At 40.9% G+C, this 18,766-nt stretch overlaps 1 protein-coding gene and 1 non-coding gene across 3 annotated transcripts in view; both read right to left on the reverse strand.

The window, feature by feature from the left end:
• Snx5 (sorting nexin 5) overlaps positions 1-18,766 on the reverse strand; it is an 18,940-nt gene continuing 174 nt past the window's right edge. Inside the window, exons 2-14 of one of the 2 annotated variants that reach the window (XM_040746400.1) lie at positions 18,486-18,568; positions 10,246-10,350; positions 9,587-9,697; positions 8,447-8,568; positions 7,602-7,725; positions 6,935-7,030; positions 5,680-5,785; positions 5,520-5,595; positions 4,435-4,474; positions 4,250-4,336; positions 2,855-3,014; positions 1,483-1,568; positions 1-686 (exon numbers count right to left, since the gene is read on the reverse strand). In XM_040746400.1, the coding sequence (XP_040602334.1) occupies positions 636-686; positions 1,483-1,568; positions 2,855-3,014; positions 4,250-4,336; positions 4,435-4,474; positions 5,520-5,595; positions 5,680-5,785; positions 6,935-7,030; positions 7,602-7,725; positions 8,447-8,568; positions 9,587-9,697; positions 10,246-10,350; positions 18,486-18,536 (1,215 nt within the window). In that variant the 5' untranslated portion in view covers positions 18,537-18,568 and the 3' untranslated portion in view covers positions 1-635. Of the gene's footprint in view, positions 687-1,482; positions 1,569-2,854; positions 3,015-4,249; positions 4,337-4,434; positions 4,475-5,519; positions 5,596-5,679; positions 5,786-6,934; positions 7,031-7,601; positions 7,726-8,446; positions 8,569-9,586; positions 9,698-10,245; positions 10,351-17,343; positions 17,374-18,485; positions 18,569-18,766 lie in introns of those variants that run through there. The other variant, XM_040746401.1, reaches the window with a different exon arrangement.
• LOC121140601 lies at positions 14,670-14,907 on the reverse strand. The gene has a single exon (XR_005877525.1). It is a non-coding gene; the product is annotated as a small nucleolar RNA SNORD17 (small nucleolar RNA).

Here is an 18,766-nt window from a genome sequence, read left to right on the forward strand (position 1 = left end):
TAACATGAATTATTTTATTATATACTTTATATAAAAACATTCAAAGCACAAACACAGATACATGCCCCACCATCAGGAAGTATCAGAATCCTAGATTCTCCCTTTCCCTCAAGCAATTATATCCCAGTCACAAAAAAGCTCTAAAGAATGAAATCTTGCTTGCTACTGTACAAGCATCTGAAGTTATCTTGACAAGAGGGAGTAAAATCTACCTAATAAAGAACAGTGTCTGCCACCTACCCACAAGCAGTTACCATTTGTTGTAACTGGTACCTGACATGTTTGTAGGGGCACAGGAAATGTTGAGACAGACATGGGCCAGGCTATTGCTTTCTCTATACCAGAAGGCACACATCTCCATACCATTTATTAGTAATTCCTGACAACCTATAGGAGAATCTGTTAGATTCCACCTACTTTGAGGTATTAAATGCATAAGAAAAAGGATTAGTTATGTCCAAGTAACATGCAATGAAAATATTTTTAAACCAACATGGTTAAATGTTAAGATTTTTAGAAATCAAAATATTTATTCACATGATTTTTAAACTAGTCAAAGCTATTTCTTTTGCAATAGTGATTTAAGTGCAAGTGATGCTGGCTTTCACATTGGTATTCTTCAGAGTAAAGACACATCAGTTGTTCTTGAATAAGTCAATGCAGCTCTGCAAGAGGGAGACATTGTTCTAGGAAAAGAAAAAAGGAGGGGAGTATGTGTGCATAAATGAATGAAATAAATGTAGACAAAGTTTTCCCTCCTGAATTCTCAATCTGAAGTAGTCAAAGCAGGCTGACACTCTTCCCCAGCACCATCCATCATATCCCATCTACCCACTCCTACTTCCAACATGATCATACCAACCACACACTTGTTCTAACAACTTATTCTATAATGCTGAAAGCTGAGAAAGACTTGATAAAGGCCTGGACAGGTTGCCCCAGACTAACCAACCACAGTATACTGAAAAGCTTTCCAAGGATTATTGCTATTAGTGGGAACCAAATCTATGCTCGTCATTTGCTAGGGCAGTGATTTACCACTGAGCCCAACCTGAACCCAATTGGGAACAATGCATTTTTAGTTTTTACATTTAGTGCAAACACTTAAAGAGGCTGGAGTAGGCGAACCTGAGTTCTACACCAGCTGCCAAGGCTACTGGGCAAGTTTCCAGCTATATATATATAGTTCAGACATCTCAAAACACAAACAAAAAAAGAAACTATAAAGACACTAAAATGCCCTTTTGATGTGACTGCATGACAGGCTCTCATTGTATAGTCCAAGTTGCCCTCAAACTTGAAAATTCTCTTGCTGATATCGGCCTCTTATTACTCAAGAGACATTAAGGTTTGAACTACCACACCTGGTTCTGAAGTGCTTACTAATAAAACTCACAGCAACATTGACCACAATAAACAGTTGGACAACCAACTGGCAAATAAACAAGCCCCTTAAACATCTGGTTTAATATAGGTACTCACTCTGGCATGCTTTATTTCCAGTTCAGACATTTCAATTAGGTTCTTTCTAAATGCTGCCACTCTCTTCCGTTTGAAGTTTACCAGTTCTGTGGGAATATAGAGTCAAAATCACCAAACTATAAAAGACCAATTTTCCCACTCAGAGCTCCCAAATAACTCCTTTCACAAATGACCACCAGCACCTTCTTACACAGCCAGTCAGGACACACATTATACGGGCCACCACCACTCAATCACTAAGCATGCCTTGGCTAGACTGTCCAAATTTGGGTTAATCCTTATACTTGGTAGGAATCCAGACATGGTTTACCTTCCTTATGAAAACTTGAGGGATAAGGATGAATCAAGCCCACTGTCCTATCGTAATTCTATTTATGCATTTGAGGAGATACATTCTAGTATTTCAACTGGCTTTGTTTCATGCCCACCAAGACAGGATACATAAGTCTCCCAGGAAGACCATACCCTGTATTCAAGACATTGCCAGTGAGCTCCAGGATCACATCGGGAAGTGTGCTTAACAAAGGTGATGGATCACATTTCTGCCTCACTGGCCAATTCCTCCTATTGTGTCTGGTGTGGAGGCATGAGCTCTCCCCTCAAACCCCTCTCATGTTGATATTATCAGTCCACGGCATTAGTAACATTCTTGTAATACATTCCTCATTCTCCAATAAGTAACAATCTTTTTGTATACTGTAAATATGCATCACTCATCGGTCAATAAAAAGCTGACTGGCCAATAGCTAAGCAGCAAAAAGGCTATGTGGGACTGGGAGACAAAGAGATGAGAGCAAGTAGAAGAAAGGTGGAGTCATGGGGAGTTGCTAAGATGCAGAGAAGCAAGATGAATAAGTATGCCATACTGGAAAAAGGCATCATCACATGGCAGTGTAGATAAGAAATAAGTCGTAACAAACCTAAGCTATCAGCTGAACATTTATAATTAAGTCTTTGTGTGGTTACTTGGGGAGCTAGCTAGTGGGACAAAAAACAAAACAAAAAAACCCTCAACTTTGTGTTGAGTCTTGACTGCATGTATGTGTGTTCATCACATTCATGCCTGGTGAAACCAGAAGGGGACATCAGTTCTCAAGACTAGAGTTACAGATGGCTGCTGTCAGCTATCATATGGGTGCTGGGAACTGATCCCAAGTCCTCTGCAAGAACAAGTGCTTTTAACTACTGAGTCAACTCTCCAGCCCATGCAATCTAACAGGAACAATTGAGTTTTCTTTAGTGTTAAAATTCATCTTTCTTGTGTTACTCGGGACAAGTCCATAGCCCCACAAATGCCAGGGCGTCTGTCAATGAGAACTGTACACCAGCCCAGGGAGTTTCTTCTCTATGAAATATACAAGAAATGCTCAACCTTCTTTAGCAGATTCAGAAAGCTGCTCAAACTTCTGGCAGCATTCCTGCTGGTGAGTCTCAGCCAACTTGACATCTCTGCTTTTTAACCGGGCCTTGTCCAAAGCTTTGTTTGAATTTTCATAGTCAATTAGGGCTTTTGTGCGTCTGTATAGGAGATCCTGGGAAGAAAATTAACAGCCATGACATAATCTCCAGAGAACCAAAGAAAAATATCACTTACTGAAAATGAATGTTTAGGCAGACATGCACACAAAGTCTAAAAAATACCCACAGTGCCAACACTTTGAAATGGCAAAAACCAAGACTGTAGCCCATTTTCTCTAGCATTAAGATTTTATTTTGAGAGCCAGGCGGTGGTGGCGCACACCTTTAATCCCAGCACTCCGGAGGCAGAGGCAGGTGGATCTCTTGTGAGTTCAAGGCTGGGCTGGACCAATAGCCTTCAAAACAATACAGAGAAACCATGTCGCGTAAAAGATTTTATTTTGAGCCGGACTTTGGTGGTACATGCCTTTCAACCCCGCACTTGGGAGGCAAAGGCAAGAGGATCTCTGAAGTTGTAGGTCACCCTGATCTACACAGAGCAAGTTCCAGGACAACCTCCAAAGCAATACAGAGAAACCTTGTCTTGAAAAACAGAAAGATTTTACTTTTTTAGTTATATGTGTATCTTTACACGTGGGTCGGGAGGCACCAGGTCCTAAGAGAAACCATCTGACATGAGTGCAGGACAAACTCTTAATTGTTGAGCCACCCTCCCTAGTTCTTTATTCATTCAGTATAATCTTAAAAACTACACAAGGGACTGGGAATGAAGCTTAATGGTACAATACTTGTCTAGCATGCTCTATGTTTGATCCTCAGTAGAAATAGAAGGGAAGGGGTGGTGGTGACAAAAGAAACCCCACCTCCAAAATGAGGGTGACCAAATCAACATTTTAAGATGTTCGTAATCATTATAGATGAAAACTTCAAGTTGAAACAATAACTGAAGTTATACCAGATATCTATTTACTGCTAAGTTAAGCACTGAGACACTGAGTCATAACCTTGGGGGAACATCCTACCCCTTAAATCCTAGCTCTGAAAATGTGCACCAAGGATATACCTATCTTGAACTAAAAGCCATGTGTCGTTATCCATGAAACCTATTGTTTGAGTTCTAGGCCAGTAAGACCCCTGTTTAAAAGAGCTAAAATGCATGACACCAAATGAAAAATAAAATTCACAAGGTTATTCACAAACATGCACACACAAAAAAAGATATCTTGAACAAGTGTACCCCAGTATAAAACATCCCTTCTTAGCCCAAAGGGACTACCTTAAGCATTAAATTTCCAATTGAGCAAGGTAAGCTAGTGCTACTAACTGGCTAAATTAATTTCTACCTTACCTTTGCAGCCTCTATATTCAGCATGTAGTATCGGAGAAGCTCTGTGAGTTTTAAATCTTCATCTGATGAGACTCGACCTTCCACTTTCTAGTTTAAACAAGTAAAGGTCACCAGTCACCACCTAGGCAGAAATCTAGAAACTTTAACTAAATAAATATTACCAAGATCAACACAAAACTTCTTACCCTCAGCTTTTCAAATAGCTCTGCAACCTTCAATAGGTACCTGGAAATATACAGAAGTCACAATTCTCTATGAAAATTATCAATATACTTAAGAGCACCAGTCAAGAATCATACATAAGGTTAGTTGAGTGGCGGTATAGCATTTGAGGCTCACAGAACTCATTGTTTGAGAGTCACCCTGGACTAGAGTTGAGTTCCAAGACAGTCAAGGATACACATTGTCTCAAGCCTGAGAGAATTTATCAAAGTAGCTCTTTATTTCAAACAGAGAGAATGATTGTAAAACTGAGTATATCAATGATTCAGTTATCACTCTCAATCTCCTTTAGTCATTCTGTCTTGAGATGATCCAAATCCTAATAGGTTACCAAGATGAGTGTATTGAGTCACCATCAGAGGTGCAAAAAGATTTAATAAATGCACTCTGCCATTGAGATTTCTCATGAAACTTCTATTATAAAAATCATGTGTGTAGCAGGGTGTTGGTGGCACACGCCTTCAATCCCAGCACTCGGAAGGCAGAGGCAGGGAGATCTCTGTTGAGTTTGAGGCCAGCCTGCTTCTGCAGAGTTGAGTGTCAAGACGGGCTCTAAAATACAGAGAAACCCTGTCTCGGAAATAAAAAAAAAAAAAAAATCAGGTGTGTAGGGAAATATCCCTCCTCACATCTGAAATGTTCAGAATGACTAAGAATCTATCAGTGTCATATATTCTCATAATCAAGTCTCCTAAAAAGTCCATCAAAAAGAAGTCAAAGAATAATACCCCCAATAAAGAAGGGAAGGGCATTTAAGACAGGGATGCTAAAACAGGACAGAACTTAAAACCAGCATTTGTGTCAAAAGAAAAGGTCAAGTATCTACGACTTGCCCTAACCAAAGGAGCGCTTTGAATATCTGATTCCCCTGCCTCCTGATGGTAGACGCATAGGCATGAATGCTAACCAGCCTGGCACCCTCTTCATTGTGCCTCACTGTAACATTTAATGAGAAAATCGGGGACGAATAAAGGCCTATGGATTAAATAAGGGCCATGAATAAACTAGGGAAGCACTTTGAAATATAACCTCAGTCACCCAAACTTACTTTTTGATTACTGTGGGTTCTTCTAAAGCCAGACTATGCAAGCACGCTGCAGTGTGGATGTAGTCATCAGCAACACCTAGAGAAACAAGCACAATCTTGTTACCTGAGAACAACACATACACAGCAGAGCTGTAAGGGCCAAGTAGGTAAAGGTATTTACTTTTGTGAGATCTGGTCATTTTGTCAGCTTTAGCACAGGAATCCTTGATCCTGTTGTAATAGTTAATAAGGAAGTTCTTCTCTTGTTCAAAGAAGTCATCCACCTCCTAAAAAGGAGGAAAAGAGAGCTTCAGCAGAAATGTCAAGAAGAGTATGCATTATATTGGAGAAAATGAGCAATTCAGCACACTCAGGGCTGAGACACAACCCTGAAATGAGTCTAGCTGGCACTGAAGTGAGAACCTGCCTACAAACCAAACAAAATAGTTATTAATAATCATAATGTTACCCTGTATAGACTAGACTGTCATAAAATCTGCATATTTATAATTCCCAAGACTGGCAAAAATAATCAAGTACTAACAGGATGCATTCATTACATTAGGAGAATCACTTTCAAGAGCACTTTAAATAGACGGTAAATGCTGATATCCTCCACAACCCAGTGAACCTTGTGCAGCAATTGTCAGCTTGGACCTGCCACCTAGCCCTGAATACTGTTTGTATTCACTATTTTGTTTTTAATTTGGCTGATTTCAGACGGACAATTTGGGTATGCCTGGTAGGAATGCCAAAAGACCCTCAATGCATAAAAACATAACCCACAAGATACTGCCTAAGTAAGAAACTCCTCCAATCTTCCCTTTCTCTCAGCACCTATGTTCTATGCTCCCTTACCAAGTCCTGGAGAAGCAAGCCAGACAGACATCAGATAACTGTTAAAATAAATAATATTTACAATAACAGGAAGGCACTAAGTGTGAAGAAATAAGGCACTCAGTGTGAAGAATGGGACTTGCTAAGTAGCTCTGCTCATTCCCCCAAACAAAAAAGCTAGTTCCCACAAGATCTGGTGGCAAAAAGCTTTAATATCAGTGCTTGTGGGGAAAAGGCAGGCCAACCAAGCCTGCAAAGTCGAGGAGAGGAAGGGAGAGGAGGAGGAGGGAGGGAGACCCTGAGAACTAACACTGACTTGCATATTAGGTTCATTGCCTTGTGACACCATGTTCTGGATAGCTTATTTTCTTTTTAAGTGAGTAACCTACATCCTTCCCCAAAAGATTCAAGGATAGAAAAGTTCATGTTGTAGAAAGAGTAATCTGAGGAAGTAAATGAAGGTTAAGTTGCCGGGCATGGTGACCCACACCTTTAATTCCAGTACCCAGGAGGCAGAGGCTAGCAGGTACTTAGTCCCAAAGAAAATCTATCCATTCCCATGAAATCAAGAATTTTCTGAATCAGCCCAAGCTTCTTACCTTCACTCCAGAAAAAAGGACTTCATCAGCACTCTTCACCATACTTTTAAAAAAGCCACCAAACATCTCTTTGGTATTTTTTCGCCTAACACTTAGCTAAAGGAAGGAAATTCCAAAAGAACAGTTTATGATGATATATGGCGTGTTTCTGTTAGCATCACAAGTAACATGTTTTAGTACCATAGACACACCCAAGGTACTTTAATCCTTCTTCAAACCACTAAATCTAAAACATTAAGTGGCTAATAATAATAAACAGATTGTCATACTCTTAAAAAGCTAATCTGACATTTCCCAACCATGGAGGCACCAAGTCCTAGGGGCTTTTTCAATTCCTGGTAGAATTGTTATTTGTTTCTATTGAAACCGGGCCAAATAATTTAAAAATATTTTGCTTTTCAAGACAGTGTATGTAGTTCAAGCCCTCCTAAAACTCAGTATATACTCACTGGCCTCACAGAAATCTGCTGGGATTAAGGCTACACAAATTCTTCCAAAATTAAATAGAAGGGGTGTTTCTTTCAGTAGTCTTTAAAGGTGACCTTTATAATGAATCTAAGCAGGAAGGGAAAACATTGCTTCTCTACCCCTTTTTCTGTATTGGTAAATAAAAAAAGAAGCTCATTTTAGAACTATTTCAACTATGAAAATGAAAAAATTGCCTTACATCCTGATCATATTCCAGGAAAACATGAAAGTTTCGGTCTTTACTAAGAACAGGGTGAGAAGAAAGTCGTTGAAGAAAGACTTCATGGGAAGACACAGTCTTCTTAAAGACGGCGAGATACTCACTGAAAAAACATGTGCACAAAAATTCAGTTGGTTCAATTCCTGCCCAATACAGTTCCCTCCTTAACTCCACTCTTCTGCTCATGACCACTAAGGCAAACAATGTAACTAGATGATTCAACTGATGATTAAATAAGGCAGCTGCCATTTTGGAATTTGTAGATTGAACCAAAGAAGGTAAAAAGTGCTGCTAGTGGTCACTGAACCCAGTCTAAGACCCAAGCTTATACGCAATTAATGCTGTGGTCAGCAAGAACAAGACATTGTTTTAAAGTAAGGAACATCTATTTCATTTTGCGGAAACATGAGCACTACTGTTAGTACAGGCTTGGTAATAAGAGTTCCTGATGGCAGAAGGGAGGTGCGCTTCTCAACCACGATAAAAAAAATCTAATTGGTAACACCCCTAAGGGAAAAGAGCATAAGGTGCTTCTCTAACATTTCAGACACAGAAGTAGCTGGCTTGTGTGCAAACTTTAAGATGCTACAATCTGTGAACCTGGCCTCCTCTTTCAAGGCATCTATGTGGCCTAAAGAACACTGCAACAGCATTTGCTACAATCTAGCAGTTTCAGGAGCACATCATAATATGTCACACACTCTACAAAAATGTAGTTTTAGAAAATGGCACTAGGCAATAAATGGTTCTATTTTTAACATCAGGTCTTTCCCATTCTGTCTGTCCCTGTGCACTTTTTATAGACAGCAAGAAAATTCACTTACGCTTCCAGTTCTTGCTTCATCTTAGCAAACTCTTCTTTTGTCATAGACCCTTCCCCTTCTCCCAGTTTCTGCATCTTCTCTCGAGGGCCATCAAAGTCTGGCTTTGTAGGAGCGGGAGGGATCTGTAGCAGAGGCAGGTAACCTTATTCCTATGGCCATATATATGGTAGTTGTCACTTCAACATTTCTGCCAATACAGATGGGTACCCCAATGGAGCTAAAAAAATCAAAATCCTCACAGTAGAACACACACATGCTGCTTAAAATAGGCACAATTAATGCTAATGGTGACAATTATTCAGAATGAGGCTTCCACATATCCAAAGTAATTAATTCTTCACCCCATTTCCAAAGGCTCTCATTTTGGTGCTGGAGATCTATCTCAGGGGTAGAGCTCCTACCTAGGGTGTTTAATCCTCCGTATCACAAAATTTAATCATCTTTTAATTAACAGAACATTCCTGAGCAACAAATTATCTAATCAATGTATGAAATTACAGACAGCTATGGTGTACAGCACCTGGAAGCAGACAGGACTTACTCAAAGAATTCCATGTTTTCTTGGGCTATGAGGTCCCATGTCAAATAACCAGAGGGAAATCAGTAATTGGCAGTCTTCATTCTACCCAGCTTGACAGGATGCACATTTCAATTCATTTAAAAAAGAGCCTTGAGCTCTGTCTCCTCCACTGAGGAGTTTTACTGGATCAATTCTACTGGTGCCTTGGTGGTTGTGGAGGGAAGATACAGAGGGCCAGAGAAATGGCTCAGTGGTTAAGTTCACTTCACAGCACCCATTTGCTTACTCACAACCCTGTGAACTCCAGGTCTAGGGCATAAGACACTTGCTGACTTATGGGCATCCATATATACTCACAGACACATAACTTAAATAAAAACAATGAAGAGAACAAAAAGGTAAGACTTTGTCTTACGATATGCATAAGCATAGACTTAACTGTACTCTTATCATCACTTACGTACACATATTTTAAATATTGCCAACAATTTATAGACAAAAATAGGCAGAAGAAATGAGATTTTACAAACCACTGTAAAAATATATAAAGTCTCCTTAAATAAAAAGCAAGGTACAAGGAAATAGTTTAATTATCTGATTTTCCTTTAAAATGAACTCACAATTAGCCCGGCATAATCTGTTGTTTCAGTAAGAGTGTCATGCAGCCACACAAAGTCTTCATGTTGCCTTGTAACTGAAAATTCTGGGCTCTGGAATGTAGGCAGTGTGGTCTGTAAGGAGAGAGAATAAGTGGTAACCAAATATCTGATAAACAAATGGCTTTAGATTTCCTAGGCTATACTTTGGGAGTATCACAATCAGTATCACAAACCTAGGTAGCTAAAACAATTTCATTTCTAGGAAATTAAGACCTTTTGAAACTTACTACACATAAAACAGCAAAGATCAGTAAAGTTTTAGGAAGTTAACAGCTTTCACACTGAACGTTCCCCAGTCATAAAAACAGAACAGCAAGCATACCAATGTTAAATGGCTTCCTCTTCATGCCAGTGATTTTAACTCATATGCAAATGGAAACCAAAAGGGAGAGGGTTAAAGCTGAGGCCACATACTTGCTTGTTAAGGGCTCCACCCCAGTAGAAAGGAACTATCAGCACATGACATGGAGCCAGAAACAGGAAAGACAGAAGCTAAAGTTCTCAGGGGTTTCCCACACTGCTCTTAAAAATAATAACCATTTCAGCTCAAGAAATCTTTCTATGGTCCCCTGAAAATGCAACCTAGTAGTAGGTAATACTAAGGTTATTCTGTTACTTACCTTGGTGTGCACTGTAAATTTGACCTTATCTCTTTCACTGAGTGCATCAGGTATGTCGATCTGAAGTGAAGGGTCAACATTCAGGTCTACAGACACAGATCTCAGCTGAAACACATTATTAGTCACATGTTTAGTATTTCCCACTGGGAGAGCTATCAAGCATTCTTTAATGTGAAACACAGGCCAGACCATCCAAAGATCTTAAAGGTCTAGTTGAGCAGGACATGGTGGTACATGCCTTTTTAACCCCAGCACTCACAGATCTGTTGAGTTCAAGGCCAGCCTGTTCTACATAGTTATGTTCCTAGACAGCCAGAGCTACATGGTGAGTGAGACCCTGTCTCCACCCTCTATTACCCAGTAAAAAAGATCTACAAGAGAATGGCATAATCTTGAGATGTCCCTCTCAGGTACGAGCATCCTGGGTTAACTAGGTCTCTATTTAAATCTGGAAGTTGAACCTCCATCATCACCAAAACAAACTCTTTTCAAAATATTCATTAAATCTAGCTGAGTTTGGCAGACCCCATTCCCAAGATCAGCTAGCTAGTTAATACAAACTGGACTTGATGCAGGGAGAAAAAACATCTCAAAGTTGGGTTTGGCTATGCTAAGGAAGAAGCAGGTAGGTCTCTGTTGAGTTCAAGGCAACCTGGCCTACAGAGTGAGTTCCAGGACAGCCAGGGCTATACAGAGAAGCCTTATACAAATGCTACCATACCACCATATACAAACAGTTCTGACATCTTAGCAGAAGCACCTTTGTTTTCCCAAATGCACTGTTCAGTTTCTTACATGCCCACGAGATCCCTGAAGACAGTCTGTAGCTAAGCAACATGCATACAGATATAAGTTTACTTTTAGAACAAGTTTTCTTCTATATCCAGAGTAAATGTCAAGAGACTGGATACATTTGAAAGCCCGAAGGCCAAGAATTTTTAAAATCACAATTCTGCTTAGTTCTGACATTTCTGATAAAGCAACCCTTGCTTCTGTGAATTACCATAGCATAGGCACAGCCTCCAAAAATTATCAACATATAAACTGCAAAGGCAAACTGTCACCCCGTATTTCTTGACTGTTACGATCAAATGGGCTCTTACAATTAAGAATTAATCCAAGTCAGCCCTTAGAAATGGTAGCACTGGTAGGTACACACAGAGTAGCCAATCTTTGGGACGTTCTCTCTCTTGGCTTGAGACAGGATTTCTCTGTGGGGCCCTGGCTGTCCTGTCCTGCAACACACTATATGTAGACCAGTCTGACCTTAAACTCAAGAGATCTGCTTGCTTCTGCTTAAAGGTGTGAGCCACCACTTCCAGGTGGTTCCCGATTTCTAAAGAACTCACAAACCCTAGTTACTAGCATAGTTAATGTTATGCAGCGGTTATCAATCTCCCTAATACTGCAACCCCAACATGAAATTATTTTGTTGCTATTTCATAACTGCTATTTTGCTACTGTTAATGAACTGGAATGTAAAAATCTGGCATGCAACCACTGTACATGACACAACTAGTCAACCTTTGCTCACGACACTACCAAAACCAGTAGCCTATGAAAACTCATAAGACTACCTTTGGTATTATGGTAGGATGACCTAGGGGGCAAGTGATCAAGTAAATAGGGTTTCTCCTAAGTACTGTAGGCAAAGTAACCATGGAGTCCACTGAGTTAACTATCATCTGGTTTTATCTTCTTACACTGACACCCACAAAGGGGCTCCTACCACTTAATTTACATGCAGCAGTAAAAAGTTGTGCAACACTTAGAAGTCAGCACCACCAAGCAGATTAAAATTTCAGCATTCCTGTTTATGCTTAGCTAGCAAAACCAACACCCAGTAGTTAAAACCATAGACAGCATTTGCTAAATAAACCAGGCCCAAGGATAGAAAACGGTGGTAGACATCTTGTCCCCTACTTCATCCCATGAATCTTTTAAAATTAGAATGCAATTAACATACCTCCCCTTCCTTCCTCCAAAACAGTCCTATATAGTCCTTATTCTTCAAATACATGGCCTCCCTTTTCAACACACTCAGCCTATGTTACTTGTGTTTTCAGGGCTGATTATTTGGTATTTATTGGATAACCAATTGGTGTGTTCCTCCCCAAAGAAAGACTATTTCTTCACTTAGCACTCCTCAGTTTTCTCTATGTAGTTCTTTTGGTAGGGCTGAGGACTCCTGGACTTCCCGTCCGTATTAAACATGTCTATTGTTCAAGTCATGTTGGTGAGGCTTCATAGATGTAGCTGACATTCCAAGGAGACACAATCTCAGAGTAAACTCACTGTTGCCTAGGATCTTAGCTTTCTGCGCCTCTTCTGCACTGAATGATACATATCAGTCTTACAAATATAGCAGTTGGGACAGGCCTCCATAACTCTACATTTTGATTGGTTGTGATTTTTCTATTAATGGCCTATGTATTGCAAAAATTAATTCCCTTAATGAGGGGTGAGAGTACCCACACATACCTGTGGTTACAAGGACAAATATTTAGAATGTACTTAGGGATTGTACTGGTTTAGTTTAAGTTGTAGGTATTCCTCAAATTCATGACTTCACTGGCCCTGAGTAGATTGCTAGGTTTCCAATATCAGAGAGTGCCACAGCTAGGTTGGAATGTTGATTGCTTCCCTCCTTTGGAAACTTGCACAGCACCAGCTGGTACCATGAAAGCTAGTTCTCAAAGAAGTCCTCCTTATCAGGTCATTTCCAGCTCATTGGGCCTCTGGTGTCTTCAGCAGTATGGACTTACCTTCCACCCCTGGAACAACCAAGGACAACATCAATAGCCTGTATTTTGGGGAGTCTCTTAAGATAAGCCCAATTAACCTCTCAAAGATGGTAGGCATGCTTCAGAAACCAGGTTTCTCATGCCTGCTGGTGTTGCAACAAGACTCTTGGGGGTATCACCAGCTCCGACCTCATGAATGTTCTAAAGAAAAGTTAATTTTAGTGTCTGTCAATCCTCTTGTTCCTAAGGCCAGATCAGATTCTCTGGAGCTAGTATCACAGCAATGAGCTGTTGACACGGATGCTGGAAACTTAATTGCTAGACTCTGAAAGTAAGCCCTATTCCACCAAGCTGAGTTAGCCCCTTTCCCTGAATCTTGAAGCATGAAGGTACTGGCCATTTCACAATATTGACCAACTATGGGCCTAATTTGGGCCAAATGCTTTGGGGACAGAGGGGGAAATTTTTTCTTAAATCAGAAGATGCTAAGCATGCTTCAGAACCAAATCCAACCTTGGGCAAGTCAGACTTTCATCATCTTGTTAAGACCCCTTAAACTATTTGTAAAACAATATCCACTTCCACATAAACTTTATACTTACCCACCACGCCTATCTCTCAGCAAGTGTTAGTAATATTCACCCATTTAACCAGGGTAAAGAAACATTATTTTTGAGGAAGGTCTGGTACTTGCTATTTAGTCCAGGCTGGCCTTAAAAATCAAAGAGATCTATCTGCCTGCCTCTCCTGGGGTTAAGGATTAAAGCACTGATAAGTATTAGTTCTTGGTAAAGGAAATTTAAAACTGTTCGAAGTAAATAAAAGGCACATATGTCTATAGTCTTAGCACTTAGAAGGCTGTGGCAGAAGACCAGGGATGAGGCCAGCTTGTCCAAGTAGCTGGGATGTCTTAAAGCATGACTTCAGAGAGAGGAACAAAAATGAGAATGGTAACTGCTTAGGTTGTCACAGTACTTGCAAGTTTTCCATTAGAACCGTGCCATTCACTCAAAATGCTTTGTTAATAGAACCACACAGAGCCAGGTGTTGGTGGTGCACCTTTAATCCCAGCACTGGGGAGGCAGATGGATCTGAGTTTGAGACCAGCCTGGTCTACAAGAGCTAGTTCCAGGACAGCACCCAAAGCCAGAGAAACTCTATCTCGAAAAACCAAAAAAAGAAAAGAAGAAAAGGAAGAAGTCACACAGATAGGCAGTATGTGTGGATTCGTTAAAAGCCAGCCTGATATGAGCATGTTCCAGCAGTCAGGGCTACACAAAGTCCTGTAACTTGCTTTGTAGACCAGGCTGGCCTGGAACTCACTGAGATCCTCCTCCCTCTACTTCCCATTTCTATGCAGGGAAAAAAATGTATACACACAGGAAAAACAGTCCTAAATTCAAATGTTGGTATTAAGTGAATCAAATCATCAGTTTACTCATATTCTGAAGATAACTAAATGTCGTGTCAGCGGGTCTCTGCTCAAGGTCTGGTGTCCCCACAACTAAATTTACGGTATTTATCATGTCAACAATACATGTGGTACTAGTGCACAAAAAACTGAAACTCCCCATTTAAATGGCTCAGCCAGTCAGGTCATCTCTTACCTCAACAGTGGGAAATGTACACTCACACAATATAAGAAATAATTATGAACATGAACTAGAAGGGCTGCAATAAGTGATCAGATTTGCACCACTCATCTTGGTGAGATGGAACCCAGAGAGACCCATCCCTGCTGACACCAGCCATTCTTACCAGTAATAGTCTACCAACACACAAGCAATCGCAGTAGAACACTGCAGACAGCAGGGCATTGGAGGCTACTCAGCCCCAAGTTCCCAGAACAGGAACTGAGGCTGGGAAGAAGGTCAGTGCAGCGCACTCAGCGAATGGATAAACAAAATCATCATTTCACAAGGCTGCAAGCCCAGGCACTAGAGATCTTAGCTATCTGAACTATACTCAAATAATCACAAAACTTCCATTTCCCACTCTTAAAAGGATCTTCAATGGCTCACCAGAAAATAGGTGCTGGGGTCAGCAAAAACTGCACTTGTGGCCAAGCCTGATTACCTGAGCTAGATCCCTTGATGGCCCACACTGGAGGAGAACAAACTTCCACATGCCCACACAAACTTAATTGAAAGGGGGGAAGGTACATACATGTTGGCAATTAAGTCACTTTTGGAAGGTTAGATTATACAGAAAAATCTCTCAATTGAAGTGTTACTTAGGTTTACTACATACAAGATGTTTGCCCTGTATGTAGTTCCCTTCTGTCTAAAAATAATGAAAACTGCCCTCTCAAAAAAATTGAGATATCCTAGCACCTTCCAGAAGGAGGCAAGTGGATCTGCAGGTTTGAGGTCAGCCCAGTCTACAGGCCAGCCAGGGCTGTTTCTTGAAAAAGAAACCCTCTCTTGACAAAACAAAATGGAGATGTCAGCCACTTGCAGCAACAGCAAGACTTTATACAACCAATCAGCAATCCATTTCTAGGTGAATTGCATAGAGTTCTGTAATACAAGAACTTCAGGTTCCCCAAATCCAAACCTAGCATCACTCACAAAGATAGCAAGCACAGCTGTACTATTGTAATGCCAAATAAAATGCAAAGAACTTGAAGTCCACCCTTTATTACCTTTGATGAAGTTCCTCATATCTGGAAAAGGTTTCAAATGCTCAGCAATTCAAGTTTAGCATAGCCTGTTATTTTCTTTCTCAACCCATCAATCATAGATTTAAACCTCTGCAATAAACCAGCAACCTTCACCCCACTATCACACTATTTTAGAGAGCTGCTTTAATCTCATGATTGATGCTCAACTAAGGGTAAATTTGCTCAGTACCAAAGAACACCTGAGAGTGTTTTGCAGCCAGGAGAGGTGCCTACTGCCAACTCCACTGAAACTATTAGCAGCCTACAAAGGAAAAGACAGGCCCCCAAAATGGGTTTGATAGAAAGCCTGCCTTAAAATTAAGACTCTAGACTTATAAAATCTCAATAAGCACTTAGATAGATCATAGTAATCCAAACCCAGAAAATCCAGTTGGCAGGCTACTTTCTGAGGCCAAAACCTGAATACAGCATAACCAGCTGAAGTGTTCACAAATGGGACGGTCACTAAGACACCATGTGCAAGTTGCTGATCCAGAACTAAGGCGTGGGCCGCTTGGAGAAGTCACACTTCCTGAGTCATATGACTACACTGCAAAACTCCACTCCACAAAATTGATAAATTTACACTCACTACAGTACTGATCAAAGTTCAAGGCTGTCTATACTAACAATCAGTTAACGTAAGTATTTATAAAAAGTTTAGTTTTTGCCACTAGGTCTGAGCACAGACGTCCTTTTTATTAAGTTCACATAACCAACCCTCCAGTCAAAGTTCCAGTCAAATTATAGGCACTAAGGACTGGATTCAGGGCATTGCTCATGTTAGACAAACAAGCTACCACTGCTACATCCCCAGCCCTCCAACAAAGAGAATCCCTAGTTTTAAATGGCTGTAGAATAGCCATTTGAACTTATTTCAAAGTTTTCTTTTTTGGAGACAGAGTATCTATACAGCCCCACCAGGCTGGTCTCCAGAGATCCTGCCTCTGCCTCCCAAATGCTGGAAATTAAAGGCACAGGATACCATACCCTTTCAGAGCTTTCTTAGGAGACATGTGTCACTATCTAGTCCGGGCTGGCCTTGAAGTGAGCCTTCGGGACTGTATGCAAACACCACTTCCATCTAGTCAAAAAACAAAATCAAAAACAAAAAAACAAATACCTCAAACTTTTCAAAATGGAAGAGATACCTGGGACAATGAGAACCCAACACAAACAATACTGTTGCACTTGATTTACCCTAAATTAGAAGGACCCCACCAAGACACAATCTGGTATGTCAATTCTAATGACTATCAGTATCTGGAAGCCTGACCAAAAAGGTTCAAGACACATGGAGATCTAGTCCCAGAGTTTCATTCCCACCACCATCCTCAAAATCTTAAGAATCAATTCTAATTCTTTATTAGTTTAACTCCGGGGACTAGTCACTAGATGAAATACAAGAATTACACCTTCATGCAAATGCCAAGCTAAATAATTAAGAATATCTAAAAATAATAAAATATATTAGCTGACAATTTTTCTCAACTTGAACTCCAGTTCCATTTTGAATTTGCCAATTTTCTTCAGACTTCTACCACCTAGACCAGCTCTGCCACAGCCTAGAACAGATCAGGCAACAAAAAATGAAACCACGTGCTGTAAGCAGTAATTTACCTCAGGGCTTCTCTAACTCAAATGAGAAGGAAGCAAAGTTTTCTCCGCTACAGGTTATGTGTTTGTACTTACTAAACCCTTAATCATCTCCAATTCTGGTGGATCAAGGTTATGGTGAACTCATTTTTAAAATCTATTAGCAATTAATAGGTGGTCAAGTCATTTTACATAGCTGATTCTGCTTGCTCCAACCTATAAGGAAACAAGTATCAGAAAAAATAGCCATCAAAAACCCATTCAGAAAAAAAAACAAAAAACAAAAAAAAACAAAACCCATTCAATATCTATTTAAATGCTAGAGAAAAGGTGCTAATTCTTCTAGTGTAAAACAAATAAAACATCACCTACAAAGCTCTATTTCAACACAGCACCCTTGTTCCAACGATACCGTTATTGGAACAATCCAACTGGAGCTCCAGACTGGTATTTACTTACTAGATGACAGTTTGTTTCAAAGATAGTTTTTAAAAATCTAATTCAGCTCTTTAAAAAAAAAAAACCTAAGAGCTCCTAATATACTTTTTAGATTCCTTTTAAACTCACTTGTTGGAAAAACTATACTGATGAGTCTTCATAAATTATGACTCTTAAATTACTACTTGTGCAATGGAAAATTCAAATTTAAAGTACCAATAAAACTGGGATTTTTAGTAGCCTACATATTAATCTCCGGTTATTGCATCAGACCAAGATATTTGCAGCTCGGGGCTTACATCAACCACAGACAGGATTTACTAAAAATTACAACTCTCGCAAGGACACTAATAGCTTTGAGTTGCAAGAAACATACTACAGATTCCTGATGGAATTTTCCCACTTGCTTAAATGAAAAGGCCGTTTTCTTAAAAGGGGGGTAGGATCGCCAGCGAACCTCCGACTCACTTTCCAATTACCAAAAGCCAAGTTTTGGGGGCCTTTAAATTTGCTCCAAAGGTCTCCGAGATTAGCCGCACTCAAAATGACTGGCAGAGTGTCTGTCGGTTCCGCACCAACACCAATCGGCTGTCTGGTTCTCCTCGGTCAGAGAACGAGGGTGCTCTGAGACCCCACAATAAAAGCATTTGTAAAGGGCGGTTGGGAATGGGGTGGAGGGAAGAGCGGGTCTGGCAGATACTTTCCTAGTGAAGACCTCCCGCACCCCAGAGAAGGAACTGCCAGCCCAGGGAGGCCGGCGGGACCTGCGACTCGAGGGAGCGAAGCAGGGAGGACCTCACCTTGCTGCGGTCCTCATCCTGCTGCTCCAGCAACTCGGGAACCGCGGCCATGGCGACGCGGGCCTCGAGCGGAGGCTGTCTGGCTGTGCGAGGAAAGAAGAGGCTGGGCCGCCGCCGGGGCGCCTTTCAGGGGCGGCCGCGGCCCCGCCTCCGCCGGCCTCCCTGCCGGACGGCGGCTGGAGGCCGCCGGACTCCGCCACCATCCCAGCAGCCCCGGGCGCAGGCCAGCGGCACGCCACGTGCTCCCCCAGAGCGGCCTCCCCCGTCCCCGCTGCCGTCCA

Source organism: Mesocricetus auratus, unplaced genomic scaffold (genome assembly GCF_017639785.1).
Source record: "Mesocricetus auratus isolate SY011 unplaced genomic scaffold, BCM_Maur_2.0 Super-Scaffold_100004, whole genome shotgun sequence".
Taxonomy (NCBI): domain Eukaryota; kingdom Metazoa; phylum Chordata; class Mammalia; order Rodentia; family Cricetidae; genus Mesocricetus; species Mesocricetus auratus.